This window comes from Triturus cristatus, chromosome 12 (assembly GCF_964204655.1).
Source record: "Triturus cristatus chromosome 12, aTriCri1.1, whole genome shotgun sequence".
Classification (NCBI taxonomy): Eukaryota; Metazoa; Chordata; class Amphibia; order Caudata; family Salamandridae; genus Triturus; species Triturus cristatus.
The window spans coordinates 199,969,464-199,988,724 of NC_140595.1; the positions used below are offsets into that span (position 1 = coordinate 199,969,464).

Below are 19,261 nucleotides of genomic sequence, written 5' to 3' on the forward strand. Positions count from 1 at the left end.
CATACATTTAGCAAAGGGGGATTATTCAATATTCACAACAAAATATAACATTCACAAACAGTGATGTAGGAGAAATCATGATACAAGTTAAAAAGCATTTGGAAAACCCAAAACGACAGCACTACTTGTGACATGAGCACTTACCTGAAAAATTTCCGTGGATTGCATAGCTAATGCCCGTGGCCCTCTGCAAAGTCAGGTTATAAAGGAACATGACAGCGGTAAAAAGACGCCTTATCAGGCCGGACTAGCACTTCTTAATAGTGGCACAAAAGCCTGTGGCAGAAAAATATATATACATTAGGTTACACAACGCTCAAACATTCAGTGGCCATACATCTGAGAATTAAAAAGCAACAAGTCTTTTTTGTCCCTTGACGGGACATGCGCAAACACGGATGAAAAACTAAGCAATTGGATTACCATACCCAAATAATGTCCTGGAATTACTATAGTCAAAATTCGTTAGGCCTCACCTCATTGAACAGCAAGGCATCTAACATTCCCATGATTACCAACGTCAATATCAAGGCGGTGATGGGCACAAACAGGTCTGCATGCCAATTTTAGACCAACTTCTGAGGTAATACTACGGTTGCACTTAGTGTACTGATTTAACCTTTACTACAAATGTTAATGTTATCTCTAACGCAGGATGCGGATTGAAGCATTTAATTATATTGGCAAAGTTACAGAAATACATGATCTGATCAAACACAGGGGAATTAATATGTACAAGAAAAATGCTCAACAGTAAAGCAGAGTAGTACTATTCAGGGAGAATGTTTTTCAGGGCAACTAAATGGCAAAGAGGGGCGAAAAAAACACTACCCTATGCAGTAATGGACTACTCTATTTTTACCACACCTACCATGTGCATTTGCTGAAAGTAAAACGGTCTGCATTTTTTCTATGCACATTAGTAATAGAGGACAGTTTAAATCGTATATGCAGACCCATTGAGTGTAGTACGCTCAGGGGTAGTGGAATTATGTGCTTCCATGGCTCTGGTGTTCTCTTAATTATGGATCTGTTGCATTTGCTACAATCCATCCACTGTGGCATAATTGCAACTTTTAACAAACAAATTGTGTTTCTAGCTCAATTGGACCAAACGATATTTTAAAATGTGGCAACACGTGCTGCAGCACAGAGACCCTTTGCAAATGTTGACTGTTCATCTTTCAATTGCCTGTTGCTGTTTTGGGGTGTTAAATTGGTACTGATTGATGGAAACCATTTAACAAGACAATGTTAACACGTCTAGAAATAGCAAACTAATGATTTAATGTTAGCACAAAACGTTCTACATTATGCTTCAGATGTTGCCTTTTCTTGCAGCATAATTTAGTCATCCCTGCTGTATAATTTGGCCCTCCCCTCCTGCATAATTCCAGCGGCTCCCGAGTATACAATTAATTATCACGGTTGATTTTGGGGAGCTGGAGGGGCGTTGAGGCAAATGAGGACCCACTCCCTCCCCACACTCAACAATGGTAATAAATAACACCGCATATATAGAATATTTCACAGCTGCAATCACCAATGCATAGTTCTATTCAAGTGCACTTTCCCCTGAAAATACCTTGGACGGATATGCATGAAATCTGGCAAACAGCCTAGTCAGCTACGCACAGGCATGCCAATAGAGGGGGGTGGGCTAAGTTGGCATGAAAGTATAACTTAGTCAGAAAGTGTGCTGTCATTGGTTTGGGTATATACATTCAGTAGTTTGGAAGTGGAAGCTTTTGAAAAAGTTGTCGATCGGCTTTGAAGGGCAACGCCTTTTTATGTCTGTGCAGCTTAAAATCACAATTTAGAGAACTGTGAATCTTGTTCATCAATTGTTTTTTTTTTAAACAAACCATTTTGTTTCTCCACTATTTTGAACGTTGCCTGCATGACAGTGCAACAGGGGGGCAGGACTTTGCCTCAGGTTGGGCACTGCAGCCAATGCCTGTTGCACATGACCAATGGCTTTGCGCAATGGGAGATGCCCATCCACAACGATTGCTCGAGTCCAGGCCCTGCTGCCAACTACTGCTTGCCACGCTCAAAGACCATGCACAGCTATGGACAGCTTACTTTGGCAGACAGGGTTCAGAGTCAGGGTGCAGGCCTGGTCCTGCTGTCGCACAGAGATGCTGCCCACCCATGGCGAGCAGGGAACAGAGACCAGCCGCAAGCTGTATGCAGTGGGAATAAAGTGTATTACAAAACCACTTCGAGGAATTCAATACAAATTGGAGTTTGGGTTTGAGCTCAAACAGCCAAAACAGCTAACATTCCTCAATTATGGCATACAAGGCACAAAAATCACCCCATAACTGACACTGAACACCTCAAGTAAAACACCTTCCTGGAAATGGAACTGAAAAGACAAATGCACAGGAAGCAAGTGATAAACACAGCAGGAGAAGCTAGTTATGGCTTGCCTTTTCTGTAGCATAGAATAATTGGTGGAGCTTCTGTGGTTTTGGGCAGTTAAAAAAGAATCATAACTCAGTTTTGATTGAGTTATTGTCGGAGGCACACACATACACAGGCAGATAGATATATTCAAATCAAGAAATATACATCTGAAAGAAAAAAACTAACTGATACCTTCATTAAGGTAAAAAAAAAATGTTTCTTTGTAGGATTTCGCACAACTTGCTAAAGACTAGAGATCACGGTGCTCTCAAATAACCTCAGGTCGGCCCAAACTAAGTTTAAAAAATTGGATTTTTTATTTGCAGTGGGTAACAACCCACCTCCAGGATTAACCACAAACCATCAAAGTCACTAAATTAACCGAGGTCAACCCCCTGGTAGCTATGGCACAGAGCAGACAGGCTTAACGTAGGGAAATAGGTAATGTTTTATGCAGTACTCAAACAGTAAAAGTCAAAATGCAAAACATTAAAAATACAAAATCAAATTAGAAAATAGAGTAAAATCTAATAAAGAAAATTACACCAACATAATAAAAATATAAAAAGTGGAACCGGAGATGTGTTTTTTTTTTTTAAGTTGCAAGTAGAAATTACACAATAAAGCCACTATCAGTCAACTCTGTCCATGCATCACCACAGTTTGACCTCGACACTTGCCCACATGGCAGAGACTATCAAAGGCACGCTAGCCTCGGAAACAGAACAGGCAAAGGATTCTGCAAACATACGCGCCACACCTGCAGTCTGTCCAGGTGTTTCATCTCCATGCCTCACCCCACCCAGAGTACAACCACGTCCGTCAATTGGCCCACTGGGGGTGGAGAACTCAGAAAGCATCAACAGACCTGGCACCCGCTATTAAAGAATTTCTAAGCATCTGTAGATCCTTTAAACTATCATTCAGTTAAAGTGGACCTGCAAGGAGACCTTTTAAACATCCTCACCATATACGTATCATGCATTGATTCCAAATTGTCCAAACAAAACAATTAAATTATTGAAGCCCAGACAGCCACGTATCTACAACAAACCACTTGCTCGTGCTCCCACATCATCGATAAACTCTGAACTTAACCGGACACCTTGAACCTACTCTTTATGGACCTAAAATCCAGTATGGGCAATCTCGACAGATCAACATGGCCAGCAAGTGCCCCGTGTTCGAGACCCCAAACCCATTGGGAAATCAGAAAGAGTCAGGCCACTCAAAGGATTCTCTCGACCCATTGCAGTCTCTCCATCTTTCAATACTTCACTCACAAAGCGTCAAAAGAAAAGACTGAGGAAAGCCAGAAATAAGTACAGTCTTTGGACCCCTCAAGTCTATCACCCTGCATACAATCCAAGAGGTGTACCCTATCTTTGCATAAATTTACTTAGCAACGGTTGCCTCACCTGGAGTCAACCCAGTTACCTTCGTGCCCAAAGGTACGCGCTCAGCCATGATACTCAGCACTGGATTTTTACCATAGATGCTCCGAAAGACTCCTCTTAAAGCATAACACCTACCACACCAACTACCAAGGCATTAAATTAATCTGGGCCAGGACACTAAACCGGGATACCTTCTAAAGCTTTTCAGGGCTCTCCCTTCTGTCGTTCATATGGCCTCAGAGGACATCACTTCAGTTGACATTTTGATTGATACTATGCTCCCCTCAAAAGAATCCATGCTGGTCTCCTCCTCATCAGCAGCTCAACAGAACTTAGTCCTCAAAGTCACAGAGGTTTTCAAGGAATGGGGCATAAACATCATTCCCTACACCTGCCCCACCCTCATAGCACTAACCCTCGCCTCAAAACTATGTGCCGGCAATTCGTCCATTTTCTCAGTGCTGAGAGGAGCACGTAGAAATTCACCAGCTTACGAAAAAGCATCAGCAACTCAAACCTCACAAAGACCAACCCACTCAGAGTCCGTATTGGGGCTGGCTCTCGGGAGTCCTAAACACAAGGAGCAAAACCTCACTCTGCAGTCCAAAGAAAGGGATGATCACGAGCCCCACAAACTATGCTCCGGGAAGATCGCCAGCTTGGACAGCAAACTAGGGTCGGGCAATAACTTTCTCTTTATAGAACCAATCAGACGTAATTGCCCTACAAAGGGCATGGGCAGCCTCACCCCCCAGCATTTTAGGCACCTCAGCTCACTACAAACATGCAGAAAAACACTAATAAAAGTCGCCACTCTGGGGGGCTAGCCCTCTACTTCACTCTGTCCTTGACCAAACATATAGAGTAGCTACCAACCCAGAGCCCGGTATTCTGATTTCTATACCCTTCAACACAAAGCATGAGCGAGATTTGAACATAATAAACGTCTACATTAAACTCATCCCAAATTTTAAAAAATCAACGCCATCAAGAAAATCGAATCCGCTATCTTAAATCAAATGAACCGTGCTTCAGAAACTGACTTCATCATCACAGGAGATTTCAACATGAATCTGATTAGTTCTGGTCCACTCGACGAATTCCTAACACAACAGAACAAGCATTTACAATGCAATGGTCTCGGCATTGTTAAAGTTAGAGCTATTGGCATTGCTCATGACATTATTTTTGTTTATGTTTTTGTTTTTAAAACATTTAAAGAAACTGCATTGTTATTTACAATGTCAATAGCTTAATCACTCAAATGCGAGACCTATTGCATTTGCACCCACACACAGAGCCACACACACACAAAGCCACCCACACACACACAGAGCCACTCACATAGAGCAACCCACACACAAATAGAGCCACCCACAGAGCCACCTACACACACGCGCAGTAGCCCCACTGACCTATTTACATTATGTGCACTTCATACAATACAATTAGTAGTTGATGTTAGGGCCGTTCCGGTGCGCAGTCACGGAGGTGAGAGAGAGGGAGTACAGCCACCGCTCTGTACCTTTGCAGACTCCTGTCTGCGAGGATAAAAAAAGTCTACTTATTCCCGGGGCCTCCTGAGCAAGTCACACCTGCCTGCAAGTGCCTACGGTCTCGGGAGGAATCTTACCCTGAATGCAAATATGTTGTAATGCACACTTCGCCGAGGTATTTCACTGCGGGTGTTAAACAGAAGGGTAAACAAAACACTCATGCGGGAGCACAGAACGTCTTCACACAACTGCTGTGTCCTTCACGTTACAGAACGGACGTGCGCTAAATGATTTTGAGCCCCTAAGCAAGTCAGCGTGATCGGTGCATTCTAGACTAATAACACCACTCGAAAACACGCCTAGAAGATAAGCTTCACGGCGCGATGTTAGTAAGTAGCTCCAGACACTGCACAATGGGAATGGTGGAAGTGCCCATCGGCGGGGAGTGCTCTGCAGTTCTCCAGCAGCGCTTTAAAACTTTGCTCACTCCACGCCTGTGTGACACAGTCATAACAGCGCGACCCAAAGAGCGGAGGGCTCTCTACCCTGTGGTTGGTGGGAGATGGCGGGTAGCCATTCAGGAACACACCAGGGTTGGTCGTTTTTCAGGTGGCATCTCTAAGATGCCATCTGAGTGCATTTTACATTAAATCCAACACTGGCACCAGTGTGGGTTTAATGTTCTGAGAATATGGTACCAAACTTCCCAGTCTTCAGTAAAGCAATCATGGAGTGGTTGAGTTTGTGCTGATAAACTCCCAGCCCATGTACCCAAAATGGCTTCACTGCACTTACAATGTCTGTGAATGGCACAGACACTGTAGGGGCATATGGCTCTTGCAGCTATGCCCTCATCTGTGGTATGGCGCACCCTGCCTTTAAGGCAGCAAGGTCCGATAGAGTGGTGACTTACCCATGCCACAGGCAGTGTTGGGAGCAGGGCACACAAGGAGGTGTGCAATGTCGACTCTTCAGTTTGGTCTACACAAAAACACACAGCCTGCAAGAGCAGTGTAGAGCTGTTAAGGTGAGGGGTCTCTGAGGGTAGCATAATACATCCTGCAGCCCTCAGAGGCCCTCTCTGGTCACCAGGCCCTATGTACTGGGTTCCTTCTACAAAGGACTTACAGGTGGCCCAGAAGTGTGCCAAATGTGGAGACAAGGGTGCAGTTTTGAGAAAGAACACAGGCCCTGGGAGCCTGATTGGCAGGATCCAGGGCACACTCATTCAAGGTGGCATCATGCATCAGGCAAATAGTTAGGGGGTGACCATGCAAAAAGGGTCTCTTTACTACAACAAGGAGGCAAAATACATTGCATCTCTTGTCTAAGATGATCTGACTACCTGGACAAATATAAACCAAATAATCCCAACAACACAATCTGGTTTCAGGAGCGGCTCTGGCACAATCACAAACATTTTGGCATTGTCCCTCATCCAGGACCAACTGGGGAAGCAGTACTGCTAAGTTCATCTCTCCTTTGTGGACTACCAGTAAGCGTTTGACTGCGCAAGCCGAGCAAAGCTATCAGGACCAGGAACATCTACTTCGAGCCGGTGCAGATCAAAATTGGAGACTGTACCTTCCTGTCATGAAAAATCTACACCCAACAAGGTCTTACGCAGGGATGTGTGCCGCCCCTGTGCTCTTTCAACCTCTTCATGGCCGACCTCGCACAGGCCATTGACGAAACCAACAACCATACTCCAGGTCCCAGTACAAGAGCACTAAATAATTTACTATACGTCAATGACGTGGTCTTGTGCAGCTTAACCAGAGCAGGCCTGCAGAGACTGATAAACACTTTCCATCTGTACGCCATACAAAACCACCTGGTTATCAATAGTAACAAAATCAAGGTGATTGTCAGAAGAATGCGCCAGAAAAGTGGCACTTGGCATCTCTGAGCACAGTGCAGAGAGACAGTAAAAGAATACAAGTACCATGGGGTGTTACTAGACGACAAGGGTCTGGGCAAACAACAGCTCTGACCCATCACAAACAAAAGCAACACCCTAATCGCTAGTTTCAGCACACTGCGCAAGAAATTGAAAGGCCCAACTCTCAATTCTGTCCTGAAAGTCATGACAGCAAAGCTTGTGCAAACTTTAACCTATGGCAGCGAGGCTCTTATTAACCAAGATTGAGCCCTCTCAGACAAACTCCAAACAAAAGTTTACCACTATGTGCTAAACTCACCAGAGTTCTTTTCCAAGTCAAACTTAACTGGAACTTGGCCTAATGAGGCAATCAAGAGGACGATAGGGGGCAATCATTAAACATACTGAGGTCTGTAACTGACAACTCACGCTGCACCAAGCATAGCAACAGCCTCAAAGAATACCTGCATTAATCCTTAGCAACCTGGAACCTAGGGAACCTCTGGGACTTAACACTATCATACAAGGCGTCCAAAAAACTAGTTACAGCTGCAATGGCTGCAGCTGCAATGGCCTCAATTTCAGTTCTACAAGATAAAGACAAGCTCGCAAAAATAAGGCATGCATGGACGGTCATAAACGGCTACTCAAAACTAATGCAAGCACCGTATTGTGACAGGGGGACGCCGACCAGGGACACTTACGACTGGTGGTCGCCTTCAAACGTTCTGTTTCCTTCCTGTCAGGACGATTGGCGTGAAGACCTGGATGCCTGGGGACCGGGGACTCAGCCCGAGGAACAGCAAGGTCCCTTTAACTGGAATACGGGTCTCGCGGAAAACCAACCCTCCCACGACGTCATGGCCCTTTCATTGGTCACTCGCCCGGAACTCGGAGAGGAGGCGGGATATAGGGCCGGAACACGGAACTCAGGCGGGAGAGTGAAGGAGGAAGTGGTGATCGTTGGAGAGGAACAAGCGGAGGCGGCAGAGACGAAGAATACGGGAGCCGATTCGGAAGAGGGAGCCAGAGCAGGCGAGCCAGGAGGCCAACGTCCCGGCGAATCCCCGAGCCACGTACCAAGGGGTGCGTGGCTTTTCCAGGTACGGGAGCGAATGTCAAGGGTTTTGGGAAGGCGGGAGCGGGCACAGGTGTAGGTACGGAGTTTTGCCTCGAGAACCGCCGTCTGCACAACCTTGTTGTCCATCCCCACTCCCCCTCCCTATACTGTCACAGTCGGCCCTAAAGTGCACGTTTAAGCACTTGTTTGTTGTATTGTTTGGTGGTCCCTTCACTCCCGGTCCCTTGGGCAGCGTCCTCATTACGACAATAGTGAGAACTGACCCTTCCCTATATTTCCTTTTCTTTCATCTATCGAAACCCCGGAGAAGCACACCGGCCCAGACGATAGAAGGGAGCAGCACCATCCGCAACCTGGGAAACAAAGATCCTTCAGCGTCAAGAACAGAACTAAGTCCTTCTGGGAAAAACAGGAAGACTGATTCCCTTTTCCCTGAACTAGACCTTCAAAAACCCTTGTATGAAAAAAACAAAATACAAAGGAATAAAACCGTATATCTGCAGACCTGGTTTCCGACTCCTCACTGCCCCATCCCGACACGTATCCAACATTCACATTTCTGATCCATCTGAAGCTTAAGCTGATGCGGTGTCGCCTGGGCTGCCCACCCACTCTTATCAGAAAAACCTGCATAGTAGTACTCCGGCGACAGAGCTTGCCGCCTATGCGGCTCAAATAGAGAGAACCTTTTGCATTTAACCTGCATCTGCAACAAAATGGCCAAGGAGAGGAGGCATCGCCTCAAACCAATATTAAAAAGCAAAGGGACCATGCACATGCAGGCAGTTATAGCCTGCTTAGAGCTAGACGACCCCACCCTGAACTGTTGCTTCATTAAAAACGTCCTTAATCACTGACACTGTGTAGGTGAGGCTGGTTCTCAACTTTTTACATAGTGATCATCGGATTTGCCAGAAAATGGTGTCAGGCCGCTAGCTGGAGTGGATACATTTATCATCATAACTATGCTCTCCAAAACTTACGGAAACAGGGTAGTGATGGGAAACTGATAGCACCTCTTTCGTTATGTGCAAATTAAGAAAAAAAACTTGATTCATATATGTTTTTCAGGGCGCAATTAGGTACATTTGCATCCTACCACCCAAAATGCAAACCCCCACTCGAACAACGGCTCTCGTGTTACACAGAAAAGCTAGAGACCAACGCACTCCTGTAGACAACCTTAAAACAGTCGCATGTACATATTTGTGATACAATTCGTATAGGACTAAGAAATGCTTCACCCTGCAAATCCCAATGTTATTCAGATGATGTTTATGTATTTTTCTTAGATGGTACAGGCAACAGCGGACACGTGTTTCGTCACAAGGTTGACTTTTTCAAGGCTAGATGGTCACAGTAATGGTCGCTGGTCTGACAGGCGATCCCAAAAAGTATCCTCAAATAAGATGGGAGATGCAGTGTTGGAAAAGTCCAACACAGTCTGTGTGATAATTCCACTCTACCAAATTCTTGCCGGTGACTTCAAAAAGGTTCAAAATAAAGTAAGCAAGTCCATGGACTTTTTGTGTACGTAGGGACGCTCAGAGGACGCGGAAGTGCTGCAATTGAGGGAGCTTATCACAGCTTCACTTTGAAATATATCCATGAGTGGATTACAGGAGGACACTACTTATAAATGGAGATTAATTTACCTGCTCCACCGCAAGAGGGGCTTATGTATAATCTTGCTTACTTTATTTTGAACCTTTCTGAAGTAAGCCGCATGAATTTGGTAGAGTGGAATTATCACACAGACTGTGTTGGACTATTCCAACACTGCATCTCCCATCTTATTTGAGGATACTTTTTGGGATCGCCTGCCAGAGCAGCGACCGTTACTGTGACCATCTAGCCTTCAAAAAGTCACCCTAGTGACGAAATACGTGTCGGCTGTTGCCTGTATCATCTCAGTAAAAAATACATAAACATCATCTGAACAACATTGGAATTTGCAGTGTGGAAGATTTCTTTGTCCTATACGAATTGTATCACAAATAGGTACATGTGACTGTTTTAAGGTTGTCTACAGGAGTGTGTTGGTCTCTAGCTTTTCTGTGTAACACGATAACTATGGTCTATCCTGGCATTGTGGGGCTCCCGGAAAATTCCTAGACAGCACACAAGCACCCTTTAAAATCAGTTAAATGTACATGTTGATCTGCTGCTCATTACCTTTTGCTAACATATCTGAATATAATCTACTCTTAAAGCAACTGAGTGAACTGAGGCACAGCCGGATTCCAGTCCCTCATATAAATCCTCACGGATCAATCAGAAACAAGGACCAGACTGCTAGCCAGAGTGGAAACACCAACACAAACTATGGGCTATCCTGGTACCCTGACAATATCAGACAGCGCACAAGCACTTTAAAACTGATCCACTGCTCTACGACTCTTCTTTAGTATTTATGACAAATCCAAATTCACCATTGAAATGGATTACAAAACTAATTAAAAATAGAGGTTTCGTTATTTTTCTAGCTGGTCCCTTTTCCAAGATACAGGTTAAATAATTAACATTGCTCCCCAGTGTTTCTCTATGAGCCGGTCAGCCTTCCTACTGTGAAAATAGCTTTTGGGGGAAAAGACGCTGTAAAGACATGCTTAAGATTTCTACATGTCCTGCTTCTAAATATCATGTACCCTGTCTTATGAGCAACAAGGAAAAAATGAGTACGTAAAAGGAAGATTATTGCCGGTCAAAAGGGGATTACTTTGACAGGTTGCTGGTTATGTTTTGCACTGTTACAGTTAGGTTACAATGGTATGCCTGAAGGCATACCACTATGATGGATGGCAGAATAGGTTCAGCAATCCACTAGTGGCATTTAACCCCCTGAGCACATTGTGTACCATATACAAGGGACTAATAGGCAAGTTAAATATATCAAGTAGGAGGAGTATGCTAATTTTACAATGTTAGAAGGGGGAACACAGGAGCTTTAAAACCGATTAGCTTGGAATAAGGTGCACGGAGTTCCAAAGCAAGCAAAAATAAAGGTTCTATTAAGAGGTGAAATATCTGGGGTGACCATGCAGTAAAGGCAAGTTTCCTACAGAATACCTAGCCACCAATTATATCATACATGTAGGTTCAAGTGCTAAGACACTATTATCACATATTTCTGCCACAGAATGTGCTAATACATTCTGTTCTTTCATCCATATCTTGGTTTCATATACTCTTTTTATTCACATGTTAAGTTCTTTTTTTAAATTGAAGTATTCACTAGACATTGATGTTATTGAGTGTTATTTGCTGGGCAGCACTGTATCTAAGTTTCAAACTCTTTCCAGCTTCTAGAGGTAGCCTTATACTGCTAAACTTTGCTTTAACTTCATAGATGTATCCCATTCTTGAGTAACAAGCAAAAACCCCAGGGGATAATTGCATCTGTTTTAATGACCCTAGTATTATTTTAGAATGCAAGTCATTCTCGCTTCCTCTATGTCCCGTCTTATTTTTTCCGTTCTTACTGATCTGCCAATTGAATCAAAAGCAGATTTAAAGTAGTACAAAAACATTCAATCAATCAAGCTTTATTCGACAAATGAGTCATAAAAGCACATTACAATCATAGTATAAAACAATAAATTATCTAAAAATTTTAAAATTACAATGCAATCTCAAAACAACCATTGAATACAGTACTTAAGAAGCTTTAAGCCAGTCTAGAACCAAATCGTTTTGATTTTATGTAAGCTTGGCGCAATTCAAGGGGCATACTATTTTGATCACCAAACGAGATTAACTACATCTGATAAATGCTACTGAATAGGAGTGTATTAAGGACAATTTACATCATAACTCAGGGCTTTTGACCGTATGCACCAAGCCCACCCCAAAAACTTGTCCAAAGCTATACAAATGGGGGGAGCAGAATCTGTGCACAAGATACGCAGAGCTATAGCGTATCTCCTAATGCCCAAGAGTCTGCAAATAGGCTTTATCCAGATTTTTCGGGGTACTACATACATGGGACAAAAAAATAGTACATGTCCTACTGTTTCACATACATCTACGCACCTATAGCCCATTTAAGTTTTGCTGTGTCGACCCCCCCCCCCCCCCCATCTGGAGGTAAATTCCGCAACGGGTAGAGTACCCACCCTTAGTTGGAAATACAGTTTACGGTCGGAGGTTTTTTCAATTAAATCCCAATACCTCTCTAAAGATGGACAAACTTTTAGGTCGAGGAAACAACATGTTAGATGAGTAGAAAGGCCTTGTGTAGTTTCTACCTTGAATACCCATTCCCAATATATTATTTTCAACTTTTCCTTTGTAGGGAAAACAGCATTTAATGGGTCCTTCCAAAGATCGACCGGGCCTATGTTACCAAGAAGAGATTTGATCCCCCGCAACCAATGTATTTTGTGAAACAAATCTGATTTTATAACATCCATAAGGCCACAAAAACAATCTGAAACAGGCATGTTGGCCAAGTTCAGGCATTGGCCATTGATTTACAATCCTTTACAAAAACATGCATGTCCCTGTGGCAAAACACTTGCTGCAAACCAAAAGTACAACATGGGAAGCAACATTTTTGGAATGGCCTTACTTGGCATCAAGCAGATTTTGGTGTCACACTGGCCAATCTTTTAAATCTTTGCATTGGGGGTGGGGGGGAGAGATATGGGGACTTTAATACTCTTTTCAAGAAACTGGTTTGGCATGGGACTTGCCCATGGTACAGCATATTGAGCAAAAAGCACCTTCTCATAATTCAGGAATCAGTTTTCGAATTCCCTCTACTAATCAAGCTAGACGCCCAGAATGTGTTGACCAACTGACAGTGTTTTCCCCTCATACTATACCCTTATTTACTGATAAGGGCCGACTATGATGCTTGCAAAAAACAACTTATGGTTTTATTACCACCCTCATCCTTGCAGTATTCGATACATAAGCCCTCAAGATGCTTGGAGCTGGGTATTTAATGTAAGATTCAACACACGGTTTTAGAGTTATTTCAAAGCCTGATAGTAAAGGAGATACTGACAGAGTTGCAAGGTTGTATTTGAAAAAGACAATTCATAAACAAACAAAAAGTTATTTTACAATACACATCTAAAGCTGCATGTAGACGAGACCTTAAAAACAAGTAGAGCACATAACAGGGGACTTGTGAAATGAATCCTGAGTGCCAGACCACTTAAACAGGCAGAAGTGTGGATCAAAGAGGTACACAACTAATACGAGAAACCTTTCACAGCTACAGTGTGACACAACATACACAGGTTTTGCTGGGGCTGTCAACAAGATCTCACTACCTCGAGGACAATGGTTAACCTACCAACCATTACACCCCAGCTTATTTTGGCCACGAACGACCATTTGAATCTTATGTACCAGAGACTCACCAACGGCAACCCAGAAGAGTTTTAAAGAATCTAGGAATCAAAGAGGTAATTAAAATACTCTCAATCATTATATGAAAACAGAAAAAGACAATAAATGTTGGGTTTCTGGAAAGATCTAACGAATCTCTGATGGGATTAATAAAATTTAGCCGTATGAAACCAGCTCACAAGCAATACGACTTTACGCGTAGACATATTAGGGAGACCAAATCTTAAAAACTAAAACTGGTACTGGCCATAAGAACCTTATCTGAACAAAGACCGCACCGAGCACTAACACTATAGCAGGAGGTGATTCTGGGACCAGCTAACATGCAAATTGTTAAACAGACCCACTGAATGTTCTAGAATAAATAATGTTTTTGAAATGTAGAAGATGTATAAAAACATGTCTTGCAAGTAGGGGTAACGCCGTTGTTTTCTTTGATTAATATTCCTATAGATTAATGTAAAGTAAGAAGCGTCGAGTAAAGTCATGGGACCCCTAAAATAAAAATAGGTCTGGTGGCAGATTTAATATGCATTCCTATTTTCTCTCCCATAAACCATTCCCCTCCCCAACATCACAGAGGTGTTCCTTTATCAGCACCGATCCCATAAAATCGCAAACCGAGACTCCCCCTATACCATCAGACAGCGCACTAAAATAAAGATTGTATCAATCCCCTTACCAATCGCCATCCACACCACCAGCCGTTCATTATTCCTTAGCGATAAATTAGTCAATTTAACCCTAAAACACTACCCGGTTGACTGTACCATTCTCTCCGTTACCGCCACTTGATATCGCAAGGCCCTCGCACAAACCAGAAAGCTTCCGTTAACAAAAACCAAAATTCCCTCTCGTACCACCTATCATTTCTTTCCGAGTCACCCGACTTCGGACCCCGAGCCTTCTCTGTGCCCTGGACGACTCTCGTCCACGACCGGTCATGGATGGCTCGGATTTTAGGCCGATGGAGTGAGTAACCCTTAAACTCGACCTTCTCTCCATAGCTTAGAGAGCGCGCCAGAGGCGAGGCCTAGTGGAGAGGATTCTACTTCAGGACGATTACCGAGATTGGAGCACGGTGCCGCGCCGCAATCCAGCGTGTACAGAGGCAGGATCAGAATGCGAAAAAGTTCTTCCGTCCTGTCCCGAAAAGACCACAAACAGTAACACCGAAGGGAGAACACACCGAGTCCGGACCACCTCAGCACGTACAATGGACACAGAGAAAGGACCACCAGCCGCAGTTGAAAGACACAAACGAAGGACTTAGAACGGAGCTACAGCAAACCATAGAGACAGAAGAAAGACATAAAACAGATGCAGTGCTAGATTAGCGGGGAAAAATGGATAAGCGATTTGGCCAAATGAACTTTCTAGACGAATGAAAAAAGTCGCAAAAACGTATATTGCGGAAAAACACATCTTTTTAATATGTCAGGCTAAGCCGCGAGTTAATGACTTGTTTTAACCTCTTACTTCCTTAAGCAAGCAGTTGATTGGTTCACACAAGGAGCTCTGTCTCTTCTGTGAATCGTGTGTTTCATGAGCGTAGAAACCCGGAAGTGGAAATGGCGGATGCCAGCTCACCAAGGGACATAATGGCTGGCGGCCGTAGCACCTCTAGAGTATCCATGGACCTCATCCGTTCTCTGAGTGATTTGCAGGGGCTGGAGAGCGTGTACGCGCAGCTGTGCGAGGAAGAGGTATGGACAGCTACGTTGCTGTTATTGGATGATGATGTCTTTGTTTACATTGTTGTCAACCCTCTGTTTTAAATGAAATTGTACAATGACGGTTCAACAGTTCTTTTTGTAGCTTTGTATGTTGTTCCTCATAAACTCCAAACAGTAGTGGTTTAACAGTGCCTGCTGTGGGTCGCTTTTCTGTCTCTCCTCGGTATCCCTATATGTTCTTTGGTAAAATAATGGTGCCTACAGTGGGCTTCTTTTTTGTGCTCTTGGGTGGATGTCATATAATAAATATGGTACTACATACCCCAAAAGATAGCAGACAGCTGCATGTGCAGCTGTAATTTCTTCGCACTCTCTCTCCACACCTATGTTATCATGTAGCAACACTTAGGGGCTTAGTACGATGTAGGTCGGAGTTACCTCCGACGGACTCCTTCTAGGACTCCGGACCGACAGACCTGAGGTTGGCGGTTCCGACCGCCTGATTAGGATGCGACCAAACATTGTTCAGTCGTATTTCAACTGTTCTGTATGCGAGCTTGTGTCATGGCCATAAACCAGCCATAATACAAGTTTCTATTGAGAAATGGGTGTGTGTGTGTAAAACCCTGTACCTACCACACAGTGCAAGGTTTTACAGGAGGGTACCTCCTCGACCACCGATTGTAGACCGTGAAGGCAAGGGGGACCTGCTAGTGGCCCCCAAAGTCGCTGTCCGATAGTCTTTCTGTGTCGGAAAGGCCGGCATGAAAAGGCTATGGGAAACCGACATTGTAATCTCGACGGCGGAAACGCTGTCCATAGGGGATTGCGGTCCCGACCGGCTGGAAGACTCCGAAAGCCAGTCGGAACCAAGTCGGAATGACCCGCTGGTTTACGCTCCGACCACCGACATCGTGATCGGTGGATCGTACCGCAAACCAACAGAGTCGGTCGGAAAGCCTCCAAACAACAACATAATTGGCCCCTAAGTGTACTGTACACCCACCATAACTTCAAGCACCTCCTATGCAAGTCCCTTAAACCATGTGCTTAAAAGGGCGCTCGGGAACCCGTTGCAAATCGGACTATTTGACAATCTTTCCTGGGTTATAGTCTACCTCTACATAAATATTGCAACCAAACTATAGAGGATATCACTTTCGGTCTCTTAAATGCTACGGAAAGCACCACCAAGAAACAATGAAAACCAACTTGTTGCTTCACAAGTCCTCAAAAGTTAAATTACAATTTGGAGACAGGTGTTTAATTCATGGTTTGTAACGTGTGTCACTCCAGAATTTCTGCAACAGAAGCAGTGAACTATGTACGTAAACAACAAACCTGTGACTGTCATATTCCACAACTTGCCTTGCAGCAAGCACATTATCCATCTAAGGTATTTATGATGAGTCAAACCTGTGAGCAGACAACAAATAGGTTGCTCAATTTACAACAACCACAAAAGAGGCATAGAGAAAGCTTGGGAGACCAGGACACTCATGAACTGAATAGTGAAAATGTAATCTACATGACCACTTGCCCCTGCAAACTGAAGGATAATGTGATGACCTCGCAAAATATACGTATCCGCATAGGTGACATTGTAGCAATGTAAGTTAGAAGAAGATCCTCAACAGAAATTACCAATCCTTTCCTGGAAAAAAATACAAAGGATGAACGGAAAGGTTTGCTTTAGAGAAATGGAGGCAAAATCCACACAACAATATTCTACAAATACTACTGAACAAAAAAACAGCAGTGGGTATACCATTGCAGAACATTCATAGATGGGTTGGATTTGAGAACAAACATAGATGGATTGCAGGATGGTATTCCACGGGCTACATGTTAGCATCTCTTAACAGTTGTAGGTGCACTTGTCCTATATATGTCAACACACATTTTTGCACGTTTCCAATTCTGGCACATGCACCCTTGTGATACACCACATTTGTGCGTGGGGTGGCCATGAACAAAAGAAGAATAGTAGTCGTTTGAATGCCAAAGTGATTATGCCACAAGAACAAAATAATAAAGAAACATCAATACAAAAGAAGTAGATGTCTAGACGCTACGATTTGAAACACTGGTCCTTTGACCCCCCCCCCCCACTTGTTGTGTTATTTGCTATGTATTCTTCACATTTGTTTTGCAGTTGCACCAAATTAAATGCTTGAAGCATTAAGGTATATTGCTACCAGTCAATTATGTTTTTTATCCTGTGTATGTGTTGTATTTATTTGATATTTTACAGAACCCCCTTTAAAAACAAACGTGAATAACAAAGACTTTTTCAGCACTTAATACATAAATAAATGCATAGTGACTGTTGGATGCTGTTTGAGTGATACATCTATGAGCCCGATTACGATCTCACTAGGAAAGCCCTCCAAACGACTCGGATCCGGAGGGCTTTCCAAGTGAATTGCGCTTTGCGAGTCCGACCGAACGAGTACGAGGCAGCCGTATGCTGACGGACTCGGATCGCTCGGACTCCCATTGAACTCTATAGGAGCCCGTGTACCGACACGTACACAGGCTCCCATAGCAAAAAGGGGTGGGTGGGGAAAAGCGTACAACCTGTGGCGGGCGCTCCATGTTGCCCGCCACACTGTGCATGCTTGGATCGGTAGGGCCCAGGCGCACCCAGTGATCGATTCGAAGGGCTCCGGTTGCAGTGGGCTTGCCACGGACCCCCGAAGTCCAATTTCGACAGCTGTTTCGTCTCGCTGAGACCGAGGCAATACAGCTGACCGAATTGTGCATCGTACTGGCTCAGTCTGAATCGAGCTCCATTGCGTGTCACGGCTCGTCTGCGAAATAGTCGGTTGGACAGGATTGGGTTCCGGAAACGATTCGGTCGACGGGGACGAGATCTTCGCATCGTACTTGGTCATTCGGAGCGGGTAACTTCTCTGTCGGACACATAGGCTCCGAATCGGATTTGCACGTTCCGGTACCTGTCTGGAGGCCTTCCTAACGAGATCGTAATCAAGCCCTATATAGAGCTAGGAATCCTGGTTGCGAGGAAAGCTGGGGACCCCCACCTAGGGGCTACATTTCAGCTAAACATGTTGACTTACACAATGCTGGATTAATAATGCTCCTATGTGTGAGAAAATGGGGTTCTGTTGCAGTAACCCCCTCACACTTTTTGCCTTGCTTTTGATGCAACTTCGACTGTAGAGTACTGGGTCCCTGTTGTCCAGGTTCTTTCCCTAAAAACATGTCCACAATTGGTCCTTCTGCCACCCCCTGTAAGTCCCTAGTAAGTCGTACCCTGGGTACCTAGGGCCTGAAGGCTGAAGAGGGTCCCCTGTGACCCCTCTCCAGGACCAGGGCACTGCCCCTGCAGCTGGCATGACCCTGTGAGGTGAACAAAATGACCAAGTCGACATGGCACACTGACTGTTTGCAATGCCAGCTAGCACTGCCTTAGGTATAGGCAAGTCACCCCCCTAGCAGGCCTTACCAGCCCTAAGGCAGGGTGCACTATATCCCAGGTGTCGGCATATCTGCATAAGCAGATATGCCCCTACAGTATTAGGGTCTATTCCTTAATATTGTATGTGCCAAGGAAGCCATAGAGAGTACATGGGCTGGGAACTTGACAACTCGAGTTCCACATCACCATGATGACTCCACTGAACCCAGGAGTGTTAGGTTCCAAACAGCTCCTTGTAATAAATCCACACTAATGCCAGTGTGAGATTTATTACAACATACTCAGAGGGCACATCAGAGGTGCCTCCTGAAAACCTACCAACCCTGGTGTGGTCTCTGACCGGCTGTAAGCAGCCAGCCACCACCAGACATGTTTCTGTACCCCTAGGTAGAGAGCCCCTGCGCTCTAGGACCAGAAACCAGGCACATACTGGGTAGAGCTATCAAAGCCACTCCTCCAGGATGGCCCAGTGCTCAAAGAGGGAAGCTTCAAAGGCCTGCTGCCTTTGTAA

General features: G+C 44.4%; 2 protein-coding genes across 3 annotated transcripts in view; one reads left to right on the forward strand and one right to left on the reverse strand.

Annotated features, from left to right (window-relative positions):
- The window catches only part of SF3B3 (splicing factor 3b subunit 3), a 152,371-nt gene extending 137,486 nt beyond the window's left edge, over window positions 1-14,885 (reverse strand). Inside the window, exons 1-2 of one of the 2 annotated variants that reach the window (XM_085640008.1) lie at window positions 14,696-14,885; window positions 145-276 (exon numbers count right to left, since the gene is read on the reverse strand). In XM_085640008.1, the coding sequence (XP_085496134.1) occupies window positions 145-214 (70 nt within the window). In that variant the 5' untranslated portion in view covers window positions 215-276; window positions 14,696-14,885. The remainder of the gene's footprint in view (window positions 1-144; window positions 277-14,695) is intronic. The other variant, XM_085640009.1, reaches the window with a different exon arrangement.
- A 79-nt stretch (window positions 14,886-14,964) lies between these two features.
- Window positions 14,965-19,261, forward strand: part of COG4 (component of oligomeric golgi complex 4) — a 128,435-nt gene continuing 124,138 nt past the window's right edge. Inside the window, exon 1 of the mRNA XM_085640010.1 lies at window positions 14,965-15,335. Within this exon, the coding sequence (XP_085496136.1) occupies window positions 15,201-15,335 (135 nt within the window). The 5' untranslated portion in view covers window positions 14,965-15,200. The remainder of the gene's footprint in view (window positions 15,336-19,261) is intronic.